This window comes from Equus quagga, chromosome 9 (assembly GCF_021613505.1).
Source record: "Equus quagga isolate Etosha38 chromosome 9, UCLA_HA_Equagga_1.0, whole genome shotgun sequence".
NCBI classification, from domain to species: Eukaryota; Metazoa; Chordata; class Mammalia; order Perissodactyla; family Equidae; genus Equus; species Equus quagga.
In genome coordinates, this window is record NC_060275.1 from 390,519 (window position 1) to 410,474 (window position 19,956).

The 19,956-nt window shown below is 55.6% G+C and overlaps 2 protein-coding genes across 5 annotated transcripts in view; one reads left to right on the forward strand and one right to left on the reverse strand.

The window, feature by feature from the left end:
- The window catches only part of SLC66A2 (solute carrier family 66 member 2), a 71,155-nt gene extending 61,083 nt beyond the window's left edge, over positions 1-10,072 (forward strand). Inside the window, 1 exon segment of the mRNA XM_046671926.1 lies at positions 7,200-10,072. Within this exon segment, the coding sequence (XP_046527882.1) occupies positions 7,200-7,407 (208 nt within the window). The 3' untranslated portion in view covers positions 7,408-10,072.
- A 3,202-nt stretch (positions 10,073-13,274) lies between these two features.
- Positions 13,275-19,956, reverse strand: part of KCNG2 (potassium voltage-gated channel modifier subfamily G member 2) — an 87,722-nt gene continuing 81,040 nt past the window's right edge. For all 4 annotated transcript variants that reach the window (XM_046672230.1, XM_046672232.1, XM_046672233.1 and 1 more), the window contains one exon: positions 13,275-15,319. In XM_046672230.1, the coding sequence (XP_046528186.1) occupies positions 14,510-15,319 (810 nt within the window). In that variant the 3' untranslated portion in view covers positions 13,275-14,509. The remainder of the gene's footprint in view (positions 15,320-19,956) is intronic.

The following is a 19,956-nucleotide window of genomic DNA, read 5'->3' on the forward strand; positions in this document are numbered from 1 at the left end:
CTGTACACACTACATGCACACACACACACAGTCCAGTCAGCCAGCCAAATATAAGCGGAGACTAGAATAATAACGGTTCAGAAAAAGCCCCTTAAAAGGAGGAAAAAGCCCTGCCTTCTTTATAAAATAACTTTATTGAGATATAACTCACCATCCAATCACTCATTTAAAGTGTATGATTCAGTGGATTTTAGTCCATTCACAGAGTTATGCAGCCACCACCACAGTCTAATTTTAGAAGATTTTCATCACCCCAAAGAGAAGTCTTGTGCCCTTTAGTGCAGGTGTACCTCGGAGATCCTGCGGGTTCCGTTCCTGACCACCGAGATCAAGCAAATGCTGCAGTAAAGGGAACATCACAATAAAGTGAGTCACACAAGCTTTCGTTTTCCCAGTGCATGTGACCGTTGTGTTTATACTATCCTGTAGTCTATTAATTGTACAACAGCATTATGTCTCAAAAAACATACATACCTTAACTAAAAAATACTTTATTGCTAAAAAATGCTAACCATCACCTGAGCCTTCAGCGAGTTGCCCTCTTTTTGCTGGTGGAGGGTCTTGTACACACGCAGTGTCTGTGAAGCGCGGTAAAGCGAGGGGTGCCTGTAACCGCTCCCATTGCCCCAGCCTCCCCCGCCCCCAGCCCTAGGCAGCCACTGATCTACTTTCTGTCTCTGAGAGTTTGTCTGTTCTGGACGCCTCATAGAAATGGAATCATACAATACGTGGTCTTTTGTGTCTGGCTTCTTTCATTTTTCATAATGTTCCCAAGGTTCACCCATGTTCCACATATCAATTTTGTTGTGTGGATCCTTGTATGGACACAGCACGTTTTGTGTATCCATTCTTCAGTTGATGCGCATTTGGGTTGTTTGTCTTTTGGGCTGTTGCGGAGAGTGCTGCTGTGAACATTCGTGTGCCAGTTTCTGTGGACGTGTGTTTCCCTCTCTCTGGGAACTTACCGAGGTGCAGAACTGCCGGGTCATGTGGTAGCCGTGTTTAATCACTTGAGGACCTTCCAGGATGTTTCCCATGGTGGCTGCACATTCTGTTCCGCCAGTGGCGGATGGGGTCTTGACCTTTCCACACCCTCGACAATGCTCGTTACTGTCTGACTTTTGATTCTAGCCATCCTAGTGGGTGTGAAGTGGGATCTCATTGTGAACTTGATTTGCGTTTTCCTGATGAGTAATGAGCATCTTCTTATGTGATATTGGACTTTCTTTGGAGAACTATTCAGATCCTTTGCCCATTTTTAAATTTGGTCGTTTGTCTTTTTATTATTGAGTTGTACAGTTCTTTAGATATTCTGGATACTAGAACCTTATTGGATATATGATTTGAAAATATTTTCTCCTATTTGGGTTGTCTTTGCACTTTTTTGATGTTTTCCATTGTGGCACAAAAGATTTTAATTTTGATGTAGTTGAATGCATCTTTTTTTTATTCTCTTTGTTTTGGGTGTCATACCCAAGGTCACAAAGACCAACTCCTTTGGAGTGTGTCTTGGGTGGATTTTGAATCATGGGAGAGCTTTTGAGGGGCGGAAAGGAGGGGCAGGTCTGGGCCCAGGCTGGGAGGTGCCAATGAGGAGGGGGGCGGGGGAGGCTGAGGGGGTGCGGGTGCCTGAGTCGTGGGCTCCAGGGGAAGTGGGTGCAGGCACGGGAGTTTGGCCCTCACCTCTTGGGCACTGGCCCAGGAGAGGCTTTCTGGACTGCTGGGCAGGGCAAAGGTGAGGTGAGAAGTGTCTTAGGAGTAGTGACCTGGCAGCCCAGTTTGAGAGGAAAATGCTGGAGCCAAGAATGAGGTAACAGGAGCCCAGATTAAAATAGTGGGACAGGGAAGGGAGGGGAGGGCAGACGAGGCAGCAGCTGGAGTTGGGGATGGACGGGCGGATGTGTGGAGGGACCTAGAAAAAGGAATCCAGCTCCCAGGCCACCAGACTGAGCCAGAAGAATGCAGCCTGGGGCCTGGGCAGTGACCGTCTCCCCTCCCACGCAAACTGACTTCTGCAAGGTGTCTGCTCTGTGCCCTGCGGGTGGGCTTCCTGCACTGTTGGAACCGGGGCTGCTGGAGTTTCCTCTGCCCAAGGAGGGAGGGCCTTCATCGGGGTGGGACTCCCACCCCCAGGACGAGGCCAGACCCACCACTCCGGACTTAGTGTCTGTTAGGACATCCCTGGTGTGTTCATCAGTGATAGCCAAACCTCTGAGACTCCTCCCTGCCTCCTCTGTCCCTCCCTCCCTTCCTCCTTCCCTCCCTCCTTGGTCCCCCCCCCCCCTCCTTCCCTCTGTTAGTTAAGGGTGAAGGATTACATAACAGCCTATTTGGGGAGCAGGAGTGCATAGCTGTGAGGATCCCGGGAGGCGTGGGGAGTGCAGGCCTGGGCTCGGGCAGACGCCTCACCCACCATGGGCTCCCAGGGTGACCGGAGGGTGTGAACGAGGGAGCCTGGCTTGGAATTGGTGGGAGTTTGTGCGTCCAGCATCCCTGCCCTCCACATGAGAGCATCCCCTCTGATGCACATGCCACTCATTCGGTGGTGCTCACTTCCTGCTCAGGACCCAAGTGGAAACAGCTGATTGACATTTGACCTGGCTGCTGTGCCCCTGCGCTGCCCAGTGCCCACTGCACATGCAGCTGGTCAGGGGGCCTCAGCGAGGGGGTTAGATTCCCAACCCCGTGCCGTAGCCGACTGGAGGACCGAGGCCAGGTGATGCATCTGGGCAGCTAAAAATGTTGCTGTGTGTCAGGCAGGGCCCATCTCTGAACAGTGACCTCACAGCTCCACCTGCTGGGGTGCGGGGTGCACTTGTGCATCCAGAGCCCAGAGGGGCACTGACAGGGGGCCGGGACAGGCGACAGGTGGTGCCGGGATGGGGCTCCTGCTGTGTCTCTGCCATCCCCACCCCACCCCTAGCCCCATGAGGCACTTGCGGGGTGCCCTTGGGCGAGTCAACCTCTCAGTGCCTCAGTTTCCTCCTCCATAAAAGAGGAGCCACACAGGCTACCTTATTGTGTGTAAGGGCGGGGGCCTGGCCCCAGCAGCCAGGATGTGTGATGGCACCAGGCAGGCTGTCTTGTACGCTGGACCACCACATCGGTTCTAGCTGTGGAACTTTGCAGCGGGGCCTGAGCAAAGCAGGCCCAGAGCCGCACCTGTTCAGACGGGCTCCGGTCACAGCCTGGCGCATTAATGACCCCTGGCTGTCCTCACTGCAGCCGCCTGGCCCCCCGTCTGACCAGGGCTGCAGCCAGCTGGCTCTTGGGGCAGCATGGTGCTATTTTTGTTGGTGTGTGCAGGCGTGCACGCAGCGGCTCTGGCATTCCCGTGAGGGTGGCTGTCCCGCATGCTTCCGGGCCCACCCGCTCGGGCAGAAGAGCAAATGGGCACACTCCCCACTGCCCCTCCGGGGGCCCTGGGTCTGCCCTGTGGCCTCGAGCATCTGGAGTGGCCCCACCCCCACTGGGCAGGAGCAGAGCTGTCCAGCTCTCCCAGTGCCTGCACGTGAGTCACCCAGTGTGTGAGCCCAACTCTGGGAAAGGAGTCACGAGCCGGATGTCAGATGGAGACCTAAAAAGAAATGAATGCAGATGTGTCTTTGTGTTGACACTTTCCAGAACATCAGTCTCACCCTTGGCAGTTGGGACCTCCCGTGAAATTGAGCAGTCCCGTTTGTTCCCCCTAAGTGCAGTGTGAGCACAGCTGCAGAGGGCAAAGCAAGTCTGGCTGCATGTCTGGTCATTAAGGGGGTGGCTTTCCACAGAGGGAACGTCCGTGATGACTGTCCCCAGTGGGGCTGGGCCTTGTGCTCCCCCCTTCTCCCTCACTTCAGCGTGGACAAAGCAGAGGATGTGAAGGGCGCCATCCCCACTCCTCCTGGGCTGTCTAATCTGTGACTTTGAGATCAGCCCAGAAAGACCGTTTCTTGCTTTTTTGCCGGGCTTCGTGCATGTAGGAAAGGAGGTGACAGAGGGTCTGGGGGCGGGGGGGAGGAGCAAGGTGGGGACACGAGGGTGACAGTGGGGAGGCGTCTTGTAGGAAGGCTCCGTGGGCACGTCCATGTGCTCAGTACAGGGCTCTGCTGGAGGCAGGTCCAGCCGTGGGGTGTGCACAGCAGACCAGGGAGACTAAAGCCCTGGCTCACCAGCTGGAGGCCCAGGAGAGGGGCCCTGAGAGCACAGAGCATCAGGGAGCTGGAAGAGACGATGGATCTTGGGAAAGGGATCCCATAAAGTTGTGCATGAACTCCTGGGCCCACCCCCAGGCTGGGCATGCATGGAAGGGGCCCTAGACCACACCCCCAAGGCTTTGAGAACTGAACTGTGGGATACACCACCAGCCAAGGCCCAGAGTGGCCACTGGGTGCTGTCTGTGTGGCAGGTCCAAATAGCACTGACGAGGTGTTGAAAATGTGCAGGATGTAAACCAGAATTACTCACTGTATGAAGAATCAGGAAAATCTCAACAACTCTCGAAGGAAAACGCAACCAACAGACAACAAGGACAACCAACAGACGGTCAACCAGGGTGACGCGATACCGGGATTTCAGAGGTTTTACAGTCACCAGTATGACCGTGCTCAGAAGAGCAGGACCACACACTCTTGAAATGAATGGGGAGATGGAACATTTCAGCAAAAAAATGGAAGCTACAGAAAAGAAAACAGAAAAATTTGGGGAAATTTTCCATTGAAAAATACAATTAGCTAAATAAAAAATGTACATGAGTTCAGTAGTAGAATGGAGGTGAGAGAGGAGTCAGTGAACGTGAAGATAGATCAATAAACAGCCTCCACTCTGAACAACAGAAAAAAATCAGGGGAGAAAAAAAAGAACAGACTCGGGACAGTACCAAAAAGTCTAACATTCACACCATCTGAGTTCAGAGGAGAGGAGAAAGGGTGTGGAGCAGGAAAAATAGTGAAGAAATAAATGCTGAAAAGTTCTCAAATTGGATACAAGATACACTCACAGATTTAAGAAGTTCAGCCAATCCCAAGTGTGCACCACATCACTGCTGAGGCCTGGAGTCAAACGAGTGGGAGCAGCCAGAGCCAGGACTCACCGCCTCCAGGGGAAGGACGACTCGCGTCACCACGGCCTCGCTCAGGAGCCACGGCCTCGCTCAGGAGCCACGGCCTCGCTCAGGAGCCACGGACGTCAGAAGGAAGTGGCACATTTTTCAGGTGCAGAAAGAAGAGAACTGTCACTCCAGAGTTCTATATTCAGCAAAAATATCCTTCAGGAATAAAGGTGAAATGAAGACCTTTTCAGATGATGGGAAACTGAGGATTCCTTGCCAGGGGAGTTGAGGGGCCATTAAAATTGTAAGCCTGTGGTAAGACTGACAAAGAAGAAAGAGAACACGAATTCCACCCTAGGAGTGGAAGAGAAGATATTCTGTAGACCCACAGACATTAGGAGGAAGCACTGTGAACGGCTCTGCCCATAAACTTGACAACTTGGATAAAATGGACCAATTACTTGGAAGCCACAAACTACCAGGACTGACCCAAGCAGAAACAGATAACCTGAATATCTACTGCAGCGATCACCATACCAATTAAAGACTTGAACGCATACTTTAAAATCTTCCAAGAAAGATCTTTTTCAAGGGAAGCCAGGAATCTGGATTTTTTTTTTTTTTTTTTTTTTACACAGAATTAGTCATCTGCTAATTCAAAACAAAAGTTTTGAAACACTGTGTGAGCCGACACCACAAGCCAACGAAGGTGCACCGTGCTCACCTGGCTGAGGGGAGCCTGACCACAGATGAGCCGGCCAGGAGCGCAGCTTCTTTGCAGCTCTCCGAGCCTTGCATCGCTTTCCGGGTGGTGATCCCGGAAGACCTGGGATAGCCGGGGTGAAAGGTCAGCAGAGATCTCCACTTCCCGTCGGGTTCTGCCTGGTCGGTTGGATGCTTCAGTGGGCTGAGGAGGGGATGTTGAGCAATGTCTCAGCGCCTGCTCCGTCCACGTGCTGAGCATCCAGGAGAGGGGCTGCTGACTGGGTTTTATAGATGAGAACTGACCTGGCCTCAGAGGTTGTCAGGGTCCATGGCTCCCGGGTGAGGTGCAGCCCCCTCTGCGATCTCAGGGTGCCCCACTGTGCCCTCGGCGGCCTACGGAGGGCTCCTCGGCCCAGCGTTTGCAATTCTTACATGTGTCCTGTCCACTCGGGTCCTCACCCTCCTTCCCACTGCCGGGCAGCTCCCACTCCCACAGACTCTGTGGTCTAGCTTAATTAGCCGTCACAGTTCACCTTGCGGATGGAAATGGGTCTGACAGAAACGTTTTATGCAGGAAAACACAGCGGTGTTTATGGTCGCACTCCGCTAGCCGGGGCGTTAGAGGCCGCCTGCAAATAGAGAAATGCGTGGACCATGGGCAGTGAGTGGCATTGTTCCCTGTTTCTTCTCCAAGGTTCCCTGTGACCAGAGGGTCTAATAGAGGCATTTGAAGGAGGGTTTGCACCGATTACAGAAGTGGAACCGCCTCAGATTATCTTCCGAGTGAAGGGGCTGGGCAGGAACTCTTGAGAGCTGCCCACTTCGTTCCGCTTCACCCGGGGGCCTCTGGTTCCAATCTCAGCACCCCTGGGTGCAGGCAGGGGCCCCAGGGACCTGGGGTGGAGGGGCTCGGGGTGAGAGGGGCCGCCCCCTCCCAGGCAGGCTCCATCAGCAGCACATGGGGCACACTAGGCCAGGTGCCACGACCTGGGGTGGTGGCCCTGCGGTCCCTGTGGCCAAGGGCTGCCCTCCTGAAGTTCTGAGGCAGCTGCTGCCCCTGCTGAGTGGGCCCCCAGGACGTCGTGTGAGCAGGTGTCTCTGAGGCCACCATGAGTCTCCCGAGGGACACACAGCGGATCTGCCTGCAGCCAGGAAGGGGGAACGTCTGGGAGGCCACGTGGGCCCTGCCCGGAGCTGGCCCCTTCCTGCCCCACTGAGCCGAGGCTTCTCCATCCATAGGCCCTCCCGTCCCTTTGGCTGTGCACGCAGCAGCCTCAAGGGACAGGAGGAATGGGAGGGACAGGCTGGGGCCTGGGTGTCTCCTGACTGCCTGGTGGGTCCCCGACCCCCTGTGTGTCCCCTGACCCTGTGAGTATTCCCTGGACCCCGTGTGTGTTCCCTGGACCGCTGTGCGTGTTCCCCTGACCCCTGCTTTGCCCCTGACCCCTGGCTTATGTCTCCACAGCATCAAGATGGTGCTCATGTGGACGAGTGGCGACACCTTCAAGACAGTGTACTTCCTGCTCAACGGCGCACCCCTGCAGTTCTCCGTGTGCGGTCTGCTGCAGGTGCTGGTGGACCTGGCCATCCTGGCGCAGGCCTACGTGTTTGCCCGCCACCCTCCGAAGCCGGCCCCCCATGCGGTGCACCCCGCCAGTACCAAGGCCCTCTGAGGTGGCCGGGGAGGACGAGGACGTGTGACCGCTGGCCACAGGCACCAGCCCGGCCACCTGTCCTCCTGTGTGGGGCAGGCAGGCACCGTGGCCCCCTGAGATGGTGTCCCGGCCACTGGGGTCTCAATCAGCCTCTGTGGGCTCTGAGGGTGGCGGGCAGGGGGCCTGTGTGCCAGTGTTTGTGCTCATTCACTCCCAGGACAAGCGAGCAGATTTTACACCCAAGGGTTGGGATGCGGTTGTTTTCATGGGGATGGAAGGCGAGTCTCCTCTTGGAAGACACCCAGCGAGAACCTGGTAGCTGCTCACGGACCCAGGGAACGGCAGGCTGGGGCCGCCCCAGGACAGAGGGTGTCAGGGAACCTCAGCCCCTGAGATCAGCTCAGCCCACAGCGGGCCCGGGGCGTAGGCTGGGGGCTGAGCCTCTGACGGGTGGGACTGGGGAGCAAGAAGGAGAAGCAGCGTCAGGACAACCAGGGTCCCAGCACACAGAGCCCACAGTCTCAGAACGGCCTGCGAGTGGACGCCCTGGTGACGGCATGCAGCGACAGCGTGTGGTGACAGCATGCGGCCAAGTGGGACTCCGGCAGGGTTGGGCCCAGGTGCAGAGAGCATGGCCAGTTTTATGTGTGCCTGGCACTCGTGGAGAGGAAGCCGGAGGGATGCTATGACGTGCGCTCTCCTTTATCTGGCCAGAGTTGGTCTCTCCAGGGCCTCCTTCACCACAGCTGCCCCACAGGACCTGGGCTTGGCCCTCCACTTGGCAGTGGGGCCCGGGGCCCTCGTTGCTACGCTGGCGTCCTCCTAGGAGAGGCTGCTGTGCGCCCGCCCTGGGGGGACAGAGCCAGCCCGTGTCCACCACTGGGCACTGGCCAGGGCGAGCTGAGGGGTGTTGGAACTAGAGCCCGGAGCACTCCGTGAGCCCCAGGGGCGTGCGTGTGCGTGCATGGGTGTGTGCATGCATGCGTGTATGTGTGTGTGTGTGTGTGTTGGGCGGGGTGCGGCCGGCCGGCCGGCATGGGCTCCAGGGAGGGCTGAGGCCCAGGGTGGGGCGGGGCAGACTCACCACCACCCCGGGAGGCTGCCCTTGCATTCAGGGTTGCACACACCTGCTGTGGCACAGAGCCTTGGGTGTCCGTTTTCCAGGACGGGGACGGCCTGCAGGTCAGGAGAGGATGCTGGAGGCAGGCGTCCCCCCGGCATGCAGGGCGTCCGCACACTCTGAGCTCGCAGGCCTGCAGTGACCTTCCCAGGTGGTGGGCTGTGCCTGGCGTGGGCATCCCTGCCCAACGTCCTCCAGTCTGTGTGCGCTTCTCCATGTCCTGCCTCTGGCTGTGACGGGGCCACTGGATATCCCTCCCTCTCAGTTTTACACGAGCATCTCAGAGCATCTCAGCCCTGTGCCAGCCCCCAGACCCCAAGGCCGAGGGTTCTAGATGCTTCTGTGTGGCTCCCGCAGGCAGCGTTTCCCCTTCTGCTGGGCGGAGGGGCGGCTCTCTGCAGTGTCCACGCCATCTGCGGCCAGTGCCAAAGCTCTCATGGTGTCTGCTGTGGCCGGTGGGAAACGTTCAAAGCCGCTTCCCCCTGAGTTTTCCTCAAAAACTCCTGAATGTTTGAGTGAGGGTCCTGCTGGTTTTTTGGCCTGTAAGATGCTTTGAAAATGTTTATTTTTAAAACACAAAAGGAGATGTCTGTAGCAGCAATTGCCTACAGGTTAAAATGTCACCAGTTGAAGCAGTGACTGAATGTGCCGTGTGTGGGAGCATTCAAGGTTCTGTCAGTGTGGTGACTCTAAATCAATAAACCGCTCGCGGATCGAGTGTGGCCTCGTGAATGGAGTCAGAGTGGGGCCCAGGCCAGAGTGGAGCATTGGTCCCTGTCCTCATTTCACCTCGGTGGGGGGACCCTGGGAGGGGCTGGCTCCAGGCACTGGCCTCTGCCCTGACACATCCACATGCCCTGGGCTGGGCCGGCACCAGGTCCCTTGATACAGCTTGGCCCCTGAGAGACCTCGGTGGCTCGCTCAGGCTCCCCCAGAACAGACCAGCCCTGGGGACAGTGACTGCCCTGTGCCAGCAGGGCCAGGCCAGCGTGGGCTGGCGCCTGACCCCGAGTCCTGGGCTCCTTGCAGGCGAGTCTGTGTCACATCTTGGTGCCTTTGTCTCTGCCAGTTCACACAGAATGCCTCGAAAGGATGGGAAGGATCTCATTTAACGGCCAAGAGAAGTGTTTCAAGGAAAACCGAGAGCACACGGGACACTTGCAGGACAATCCGGTATAGCAAGTAGGGACGGAGCTGTCTGTCCTGAGCAATTTGCTTTTTCGCATGGAGAGTATTTACATTGGGGGCAAGATATTAAAAAAATATATGAAGTGAAAATATATGAAAGAGATATATTTTTAATTGTTTTGGCGAGTCACCCAGCCTCCGGCACCTGGGAGACCCAAGAATGGGCTGATCAAAGTGGCGACCTCTGCGCTCCTCTGAGGGTGCAAGGATCCTCACTGTGGACCTGGATCCACTTACTGACGCAGGACAGGTCCTGCTTTGGGGGTGGACTTTTCCCTTCTGATAAAGTGTTAATTAAAATGAACTATTTTAATTAAAAAATTAATGCCTACAGTAAAAATTCAAATAGTAAAAAAAGACAAAAAAATATACGAAGGTGCTTTTTTGGGTAACCCCTCTCTCTTCCTGTGAACTTACCTGTAGCCTATTTCTGTGGTTCTGAGAAGGAGCTGAGAAGTGACAGGGAGAAGGCGCCCGTGTCCCTCTGAAGAGTCCCTGGAATTGCCATCAGAGGCGGGGCCGCAGGAGCTGTTTCACGGGCCCAGCTGTTGCCCCGGCCGAGCGAGCTCTGCGCCCTGAGTGCCGGACACAGCCGTCCAGCAGGGAGAGGCCAGAAGTTCTTAACAGCCCCACGAGCAGTGGTACTTCTAATGGAAAAATACATGAAGATCACTTTTCCCCAAAATCATAAATCTCCTATTTGTTTTTATAGCTCTTCCTCTCAACAGGAGAGCATTTTGGAAACGGGAGCAAAATGGTGATGCTGCTCTGGCTCCTGGGTGGGGACGAGCCTCATCTCATTGAGTGGAGGCTCTGAAAGCTTAGAGCACGCACAGCTGTGAGTGTTTTGCTGCATCAAGCTGCCAAGAAGAAACTGTGTGTGGGGGGAAGGCGGGGTGCATTTTCCCCTAAAATAAGGGGTATAGGAATTAGGCCTGTTTTGGCATCAAATATGGGGGTTTTCAGGCCTCCAACATCAACAGTGGAGCATGTTCAGTCTGAGGGGTCCCCCAGACTCCCCAGAAGCACACACAGTGGGTGGGTGAAGAGAGCAGGCTGGTGAGGGGGTGGAGGGAGCAGGTGGGTGAGGGGGTGGAGGGAGCAGGTGGGCACAGGTGGGGGATAGAGGAAGCAGGTGTGTGAGGGGGGTGCAGGTAGCAGGTGGGTGGGGGGAAGAGGGAGCAGGTGGGTTAGGGGAGTGGAGAGAGCAGGTGGGCACAGGTGGAGGATGGAGCAAGTGGGCGCAGGTGGGGGATGGAGGGCGCAGGTTGGTGAGGGGGTGGAGGAGCAGATGGGTGAGGGGGGTGGAGGGAGCAGGTGATTGAGGGGTGGAGGGAGCAGGTGGGTGAGGGGTGGAGGGAGCAGGTGATTGGGGGGTGGAGGGAGGTGGGTGCAGGTGGTGATGGAGGGAGCAGGTGCATGCAGGTTGGAGTGGCCGGCCTGCTGGTCAGGGTACAAGGAAGGATGCACAGCACGAGCAGAAGCAGCCCAAGAGCAACGGGAGAGTGTCATAGATGCAAATCGCCCCTGAAATGCTCGCAGATGGTTTCAGGGAACCGGAGAGCTCTGGCAGGGACTGGGATTTTTCATCTTTGGGATGTGGAGCCAGAAGGTTCTTCAGGATCCCTCTGGTTTTACCACTGAGGAGACAGATGCAGAGATGGGCCTGCCTGCACAGACCCAGCCTACAGGCTTGGGCACCTCACTGACCAGAGTGATCACGACCCATGCCCAGCCCTCCTGAGTCAGCGCATCGGACGGCGCTCTGCACGGCGCGCAGGGTGGCTTCAGGGTTGCGTGTGCACACTGGGCCTCCTCCCGTCCCCCTGGAACACTGTGAGCACTTGAAGCAGACGGCCTTACGTCACTGGCAGGAGGTGTCTTCAGTGTGGGTTCCATCAGCGTGCCTGAGGTAGCAGGCTGGTAGGGACCTGGCAAGCTCCTGGCCTCCTCATCCAGATGGGAAACTGAGGCCATGGCCAGTGGGAGGCCTACCCAGAGCCCAGCCTGTGGGACCACTGCCTTGGAGGAAGGGGTGGCTGTGGAGGGTCCGGGTGGGTGGGGTGGCCCCTGGCACTTTGGAAGGGAGAGGAAACCCAGGGGCTGGGTGGTCTGCTGCTGGTGGGAAATGAGTGCCCCTCCCTCCCACCTCACACCCCTGTTCTCAGCAGCACGGCCATTGGGCGCCCTCATTCCTGTGGCTCAAGGTGGCCTCTGGCGTTCCAATGGCTCTCCTGGTCTTGGAGGGCCCCTGGGCACCCGCAGAACCACTGCAGCCCGGGGTGTGGAGTGGGACAGGACAGCTCCCTCAGGTCCCTGCAGCTGACCTGGTCCCTGGGGAGCCTGGGTTATTTCTGGAGGTCTTCGTGGGAAGGTCAGCGAGCCCCACTGCACAGGGGGAAGCAGCTTACCCTGGAGATCACCAGCCATGTTGGACGAGGAGCAGAGGGTGGCCAGCACCTCGAGTGTGGCATCAACATGTGGGGGTCCCGCGGGCACCAGCAGACGTCTGTGTCAGAGGGTACCAAGCTCGCTGCTCGCTTCTCAGCAGGACCCACCGCTGTCCCTGTGAGAGGGCTGCCAGCTTTGCACCCCGGGCCTGCCCCGTGTTGGCATGTGGGAGCGTCCACTGACCTGGCCACAGGAGGAAGCAGGGCTGGGCCCTGGAGGACTGCCTGGCAGGAGCCGGTACTCAGGTGGGCTCCTCTGGTCCCCAGGTAGACCCCGCTGGCCTTGGCCAGGGCTGTGTGGGCCCAGGAGGGAGGAAGAAGGGGACCCTGGCCCAGGATGGCAGGAACCAGGGCAGGGCCCGGCCTCCCACCCACAGGGAGCCGGCCCCAGGGAGAAGCTGCAGGTGGAGCTTGGGCCATCCTGGCCGTGCAGGCAGGCTGGGTGAGCAGGTGTCAGTCCAGGGTGCCAAATCCGGCCTGGTGGACAGCTCTGTTTCCCTATCTGATACAAGGGGACCCTTTCTTCCCCCGAGAGCTAATGTGGGACCCCCGAGGGAGCAGTCACTGGGAGACAGGCTTTGCCTCCACATGGTTTGGGGACCCTCAGCTCACTCTGACTGTGAAACATTTCTTGGTCACTGGTAAGATCAAGTTACTTCCGTTTCCCTGCTTCCCAGGGCCCTTGTCCACCTGACACTGACCAACAGACTCAATAGGTGGAGCCCAGTACTCACGGAAGACGAGAAGGAGAAACCGAGCCTGCGTCAGGAGGTTCAGCCCACCCCACCCCTGTAGAGTTTGGGCTCATTGTGGAAATCCCTCCCTTCCAGCCCTGGGTTCTGTTCCAAGCCCAGCTCTCTGAGAACACCCAGCCCTGCCCTGGGGAACAATGGGGGGGTTGGGGGGGCGAGCAGGAGGCTGGGGGTGCCACGGTAGCAGATTCTGGAACTGGGGGAAGGGGCACTGAGGGACACAGCTGGGCTTCGCACACAGGGTGCTGTCCAGGCGGAGGTGTCCTACTGCATGTACTGGCTTCTCTATGATCGCAGGAAACCCCATCCTGGCCGCAAGAGCCCCGTGCTCTGGGGTGGATGCTGGCACTGGTGAGAGGAAGGCAGCCCAAGCTGTGCAGGAGAGGCGCTCTTTTTATTGAGTTGCAGTAGCATCTTAGGAAATGTCTGCAGAGCAAGGGCCCCACCCCGGCCCCGCTGCAGCCAGCCCCTTCCTCTCCACGAGCTGGCCCTACACCAGGGGCCCTGTCAAAGCCGCGTGGGTGGTGGGGGTGGGTGCCCATGTCAGTGGGCCTCCTGGGGTGATGCAGGTCCCCCCACCAAAGGGGCTGTGGCAGCGATGTCTCAGGAGTCGTGGGTCAGCTCGTTGAAATGGAAAAGTACCAAGCAGCACGATTTGGAAAGTTCCACTGCTGATCTCCAGAGCAGAAAAGGCTCCCTCCTCGGTGAGGTCCGGCTTCTCCTCACACCTGCCGCCCAGGGCCCCTTTCTCCCTCTCCTCCCCTACCTCCTCCTCCAGGCCAGGCCCGGGGAGGAGGGAAGTGTTCCCATAGGGGAGGGGAGGCTGTGGTGCCCAGCCCACCTGTGAGGGCCGGGGACCTGCACCTGGAGCTTCGCAGAGGCGTTTTCAGGGGATAAGGTGTGAGGAGGCCATTCAGGAAGAGCCCACAGAACCAGTGCCAGGGAAGGGAGGTCAGAGGGCATGGCTGGGACCCCCAAAGGAACTAGAGGGCTGAGAGCATCGATGTGACACCTCTGTCCCTGTTCCTTGGCAAGGACGTGGGCCTCAGCAGAGCTGCATGTGTAGGGGCCTCCCTCCCCTTGGGCACGGCCACTGTGGCTGACTGGCAGAGCAGGGAGGGTCTGCCTGCCTTTGCTCCCCCGGGGCCTCTTCCCCCAGGGACTTGCCCCCCACTACTCCCCGAGGCTGCCCCCGGTTGTGGCCCCCAGCTCCCGGGGGCTGCCCTGGCTGAAGAGCAGGCCAGGGGACTAGTGTGGCCTTCTGGCATTTGCTACAGGCTCGGAACCTCCTGGACTTGTTGAGTTTGGTTTTTGCTAGCCATGGAGTCCAGGGAAGGCAGAGAAGGGCTGGCGATGCTTCCGGGCAGGACTTCACTCCAAGCTCGGGATGGCCTTCGGTCCCCGCTGGAGTCAGCCCAGCCCTGGGCCGCCTTCTGGGGACGCTGGTCGGAGCAACATGCACGTGGACTAGATACGCGGCGAAGGGGAGCTGCCGCCCCGCAAAGTCGCTCCGGACGGGGCACGAGGCGAGGCCTCTGGTTCTATTTCTCAAGCCGCAGAGGGGCAGCCTGCCGGCCCCGCGGCCACCGCTGCCCTGTCCACCACCGCGGTCAGGCCGGTCCTGCCCGCGCCCACGGCGCGTCCGCGGAGTCCCCGGCCAGGTCGGCGCCGTCGGGCCCCTGCGAACTGTCCTCTGTGGCGGTGGGGGAGCGCGTGCTGTCTTCGCGCAAGGCCGGCTCGGGGCTGGCGGCGCGCTGCTGCTGCTCCTTGAGCTCGGAGTAGGAGCGCGAGAAGGTGTGGAAGATGGAGGTGACCGGGAAGGCCATGAGCAGGATGCCGCTGAGGATGCTGCTCAGCGCCACCACCTGCCCGGGGAGGCTGCGCGGCACCATGTCGCCGTAGCCCACGGTGGTCATGGAGATGACGGCCCACCAGTAGCTGGCCGGCACGCTAGAGAAGTCGCGGCGCGCGCCCAGCTCGCGCTCGGCCAGGTGCACGAGCGGCGCGAAGAGCGCCATGGCCACGCAGAGGAAGAGCAGCAGCAGCCCGAACTCGCGCGCGCAGCGGCGCACGGTCAGGCCGAGCGAGCGCAGCCCCAGCGAGTGGCGCGCCAGGCGCATCACGTAGAGCACGCGCAGCGCGCGCAGCAGCCGCAGCACCAGCCCCGCGCGCTCCAGCAGCTTGTTGCCGCCCGCGCCCGCGCCCGCGCCCGCCCGCGCCGCGCCGCCCGCCGCCAGGCCCACGAGCAGCGACACGTAGAAGGGCAGGATGGCCAGGATGTCGATGATGTTGAGCGGCGTCCGCAGGAAGGCGCACTTGCTCTCGGCCTGCAGCGAGCGCAGTAGGAACTCGAAGGAGAACCAGGCCACGCACACCGTCTCCAGCACGAAGAGGTTTCGGCACTTGGGGGAGCACTCGCCCTGGGGAGGAGAGGGGGACACGTGTTAGGGGCAAGGAGCGGGGGATGTCACTCCCCGTGCCTCTTGATCCCAACCGATGCGAGTGTGCCACTGCAGGGGCCAAGGGGTATCGCAAAACCCAGTTCCTGTAAAAAAGATGTACTGGGAGATTGGCTTCTGGCGTGACAGCATGAGGAGCTCAGCTGGCCCGCTCCCCAGCAAACCCGATGAAAATCATCAAAAAAACACAAAACCATTTAAAGCCTCTGGAACTGGTCCTAAGAGCAAATAGCAAATGGAACATCTGTTCAAGAAAATCTGTGAAAACTCGGTAAGAAGGGCAAGAGTCTTTAGTGTTTGAACCAAGACCCCCGCACGGCCCCCCAGCAAGGAGACTGCTCCAGAGGCTGCAGCCGGGACGCATGGCTCCCGCCCCCAGCCCCCCGCCCGGGGCTTTCTTCCCAGGAGGAGTGGGACTCCAGCGTTGCTCGTCCTGCCCCCAGCTACCTGCTGCTGGCTGAGTCCCAGCTCAGGGCAGCTGAGAAGAGGGGCGCCTTCTCTCGCCCAGCTCCACAGGTGGGGTGGAATGGAGACTCCACCTGGTGGCGCACGGAGAACACTGGGACCCCACATCGCCCTTGCCCAGGCTTGTGAGGGTGGTTTCGCCAGGAGAGGCAAGCTAAAGGACCTCGGCCTGCTGCTTCCCCTCCCTCCACACAGCACTCAGCTCTGAGAATGGGGAATCACCAAGAAAGAGGCTTACTACTGTGCCCATCCCCATCCCCAAGCCCTGGTGCAGAGGTTTCACCTGGTGGCTGGGGGACGGAGGGGGTGGGGGGAGAAGCAGGCCGGAAGGCAGCTCCTGTTTTTTCCCAAAGAAACAGACTTCATTTGCAACAGAAAGTGGTGAAGTTCAAACCCAAGAGTGCTTTCAAGAGCAGTGGCAGTTGTAGAAGGAAAATGAGGAGATTCACGGATCTAATGAAGACACAGCCTAGGCTGCAGGCTGGCTAGTTTGCAGGAAGAACTGGGGTAGAAGACATCTGGAGGAGCCCTCCTGGGGTCAGAACAAATACCGGACACTGGCCTCAGAAACTATTCCATCCCAAGAGCCACAGTTTGACTGGCTCGGTTAGTAGAGCAATTTGTGCCCCGGTACATTGCTGAAAACAACAGAGGAATCAGCCAGCAATTAGAGGATTTCACAGCTGGGTGTGGTCAGGGAAAGAAAGAGAACCCTGCCCCAAGCACTGTCATCCCAGGGTGACCGCGGGTGTCCCCAAGCTGGGCCTCCCTGGGGAGCAATGGCAAGGGCTGAACGCTGTGTATGTGTGTGTGTGAGGTGTGTGTATGTGTGAGTGTGTGTGTGGTGGGAGGGGAGCAAGAATAGACTTCACTAAAATAATCCGGCCAATTTCTAAACAAGTGAATAGCAGTAAAAAGCCCTGAGTGGGGGGCAGCATCAGGGTTGCTACAATGGTTCAGGCAAAGAAACAGAAAAGCACGACCCATCATCAGAAAAAAATAAGGCAACAGAAACTGCCTGTGAGAATGACCAAGTGTCAGATTTAACAGAAAAAGACTTCGAAATAGCCATTATAAATGTGTTCACAGAACTAGTGGAAAGCTTGATTAAAGAGGTAATGGAAGGCTTGATAACAATCCATTGCATCAAGTGAGAATATCAATAAAGAGAAAATTTTAAAAAGAACCAAATGCAAATTTGGGAGTTGAAAATTATAATAACAAATGAAAAACTCACTAGAGGAGCTCCATGGTAGTTTTGAACTGGCAGAAGAAAGAATCAGTGAACTTGAAGATACATTAATAGAGATTATGCAGGCCAAAGAAGAGAGAGGGAGAAAAATGATGAGTCTCAGAAAAATGTAGGGTACTGCTAGTCCACCAACATGGGGAAATGCAAGTACAGAGGAGAGGGGAGAGAAAGGAGAAAAATGTTCCAGGAAGTAACAGCTGGAAACTTTCAAATCTATTGAAAAATGATAACCTACAAATCAATGAACTCCAGGAGGGGTAAACGTAAAGAGACCCACAGACACATCACAGTAAAAATGCGGGAAGTCAAAGGCAAGGAGAACATCTGGAAAGCAGCAGAGAAAATAACACGTCACTTGTGAGGCAACTCCAATAAGATACCAAACTGACTTCTAAGCAGAAACAGTGCAGGCCAGAAGACAGGGGATAACATATTCAAAGTGCTCAGAAAAAAACCGTTTACCAAGAATCCTATATCTAGCAAAGCTCTCATTCAAAAATAAAGGGGGAAATGAAGACTTTTCCAGATAGATAGAACTGAGAGAATTCGTTTCTAGTACACCAGCCTTACAGAAAATCTGAAAGGAAGCTCTTCAGGCTGAAAGCACGTGATCTAGAATTGTCATAACCTCGGATTTGGCAAAGGATTCTTAGATATGACACCCAAAGCACAAGCGACTGACAAGAGATTTTCACATACTGAGGTATGTGTGGTAATTATTCGGGTTCAAAATTGATTCAAGTTCAAAACTTGAACTAAAAAGCCTGACTTCTGGCCTATCAAACGTACATTGTACATCTGCTGTAACCATTGAAATAAAGAATGCACTCTCTTAAGGTGAGAATGGATACTTCCCCTCCTAGCCCAATTGCTAACACTCTGTTGGCAATGCCAGGATTAGTCCCTTTCCCAAAGTCAGGGTCATGTTGACCTGCTAATCTGCAACTAAATACCTCTTTGAAACTTTGATGAAAATGTATCCAGGCTGTGTTTAATGTATGTTCTTTGTTCTACGAAGATATAAGACTACTGAAAACCATGCTTCTCCAGAATGCTTTCTAAGGCCTTCCGGGTTATCATCCTCAATCTCGCTCAGGTAAACTCACTGTACTTCTCTTATCTATAGAATGGTTATTGGTTATTTTACATCGATATTTCTTGGTGTACTGCAGCAGGATTTCAGAGAAACCCACCAGAGACCACCTGGAACCAGTTTGAACAGGCACTTGGTACCATGCGGGCCCATTTGAACTTTGTTCAAATACCACCATCTCAAGGATCTAAGTATCTTAGTAATGATCTATGTGTTCTCACATTGGGTTGAGGCCTTTCCTTGCGGAAGAGCAAAGGCTTTAGCAGTAGGCAACTTATTGGAAAGGGTAATTCCTGTCTGGGGAATTCCTACTGAGTTTTTCAGTGACTGGGGAGCTCATCCCACCACACAAATTATTAAATCTATTTGTGGCATTTGGCCAATAATGCAGCATTTTAACTAACCATGTAATCAGAACTCACTTGGCAAATCTTTCAGAAGCATTCAGTCTCTGGTGGCCCAAAGCTCTTCCGCTAGTACTTGTCCATCTTAGAGCTACACTGTAAACATCGGCTGTCTCCTTTTGAAATAATAACAGGACAGTCTATGCAATTAGATGAGGAAATGTATGAACCAACTTTGCTTAAGGGAGATATATTACATTGTTGCCAGGGTCTCATGGAGGTGCTTAAAAGAAATGAAAGATTGCTAGCTGATTCCTTTCACAGAGAGCTCCCAGGAGATGAAGACCTTAAGGATCATGGACTATAACCTGGAGAATTTATTTATTGGAAGAAGCATCAAATAAAATACTCTCTGCAGCCCCGTTGGAAAGAACCATAACAGATAATTTTAACCATTCTGTACACTGCAAAATTAAAGGGCATAGACTCATGGATTCACATTTCTCATTAAAAAGCCTCCTCTGCCTGGGTAGATTTCAACTCCTGTTTCTGACACCTGACTTTGACTGACCAAGACAAACACCTCCAAACCAGGATGAGAAGACGGCGGCATCTGTTGTAGACAGCTGTTCCTAGCTTCCAGACCAGGCCTGTATTCCCAACCTTATATCTCCTCATTTAAACCCCTGTAATGCTGAAACCATATATCCATTTTATAATTGTTCCATTTAAGGTTTTCGAATGCTATTATACTTAAAGAAAGTGGTTGGTTAGGACCACACTGGTCTTGAAGGTAGGCATTTATTGGATGGCTCCTGATGGAACTCAGTGGTTGTATGGGACAAACCTCTGGCCTTGGCTGCCACCTAGGTGGCTGGGACGCTGCACCCTGGGTCCCCTGGACGCAGGGAAGGGTTTGCCCTGAGCTAACATCTGTTGCCAGCTTCCTCTCCTTAAGGCCAGATGGGCTCACTCAGTGTTCCACTGGTATGGTCACCCAGCGGCTATATTTGCTCCTTCTTTGGAGCTAGAAGATGTCATATATCACATATAGAAGCCCTGACTAAATTTACTCAACAAGTCCTTAATGATAGTCAAGTAGGAATAGCATTATCAAATAGTGAACTGTCTTTAATGAGAGAGGCTGCCCTTTAAAATAAAATGGCTTTAGAAATTTTAACTGCATCCCAAGGTGATATGCGTGTAATCATTAGGACTAAATGCTGTGTTTTTATCCCCAGTGAATCTTCCAATGTGTCCTCGCTGCTAAAGTGCGTGAAAAACCAGGTGAAAGCCCTAAGCGATCCCACACCTAGTTGTGATTTAGTTGGCTCCCTTCCGGAATTGGCTCCCTTTTGCAACCCAGATGGCAATTCCTATTTCTATTACTCCTTGGAATTCTTGTATTAGTTATAACATTCAAACTACTGTTTACTCAGTTTTG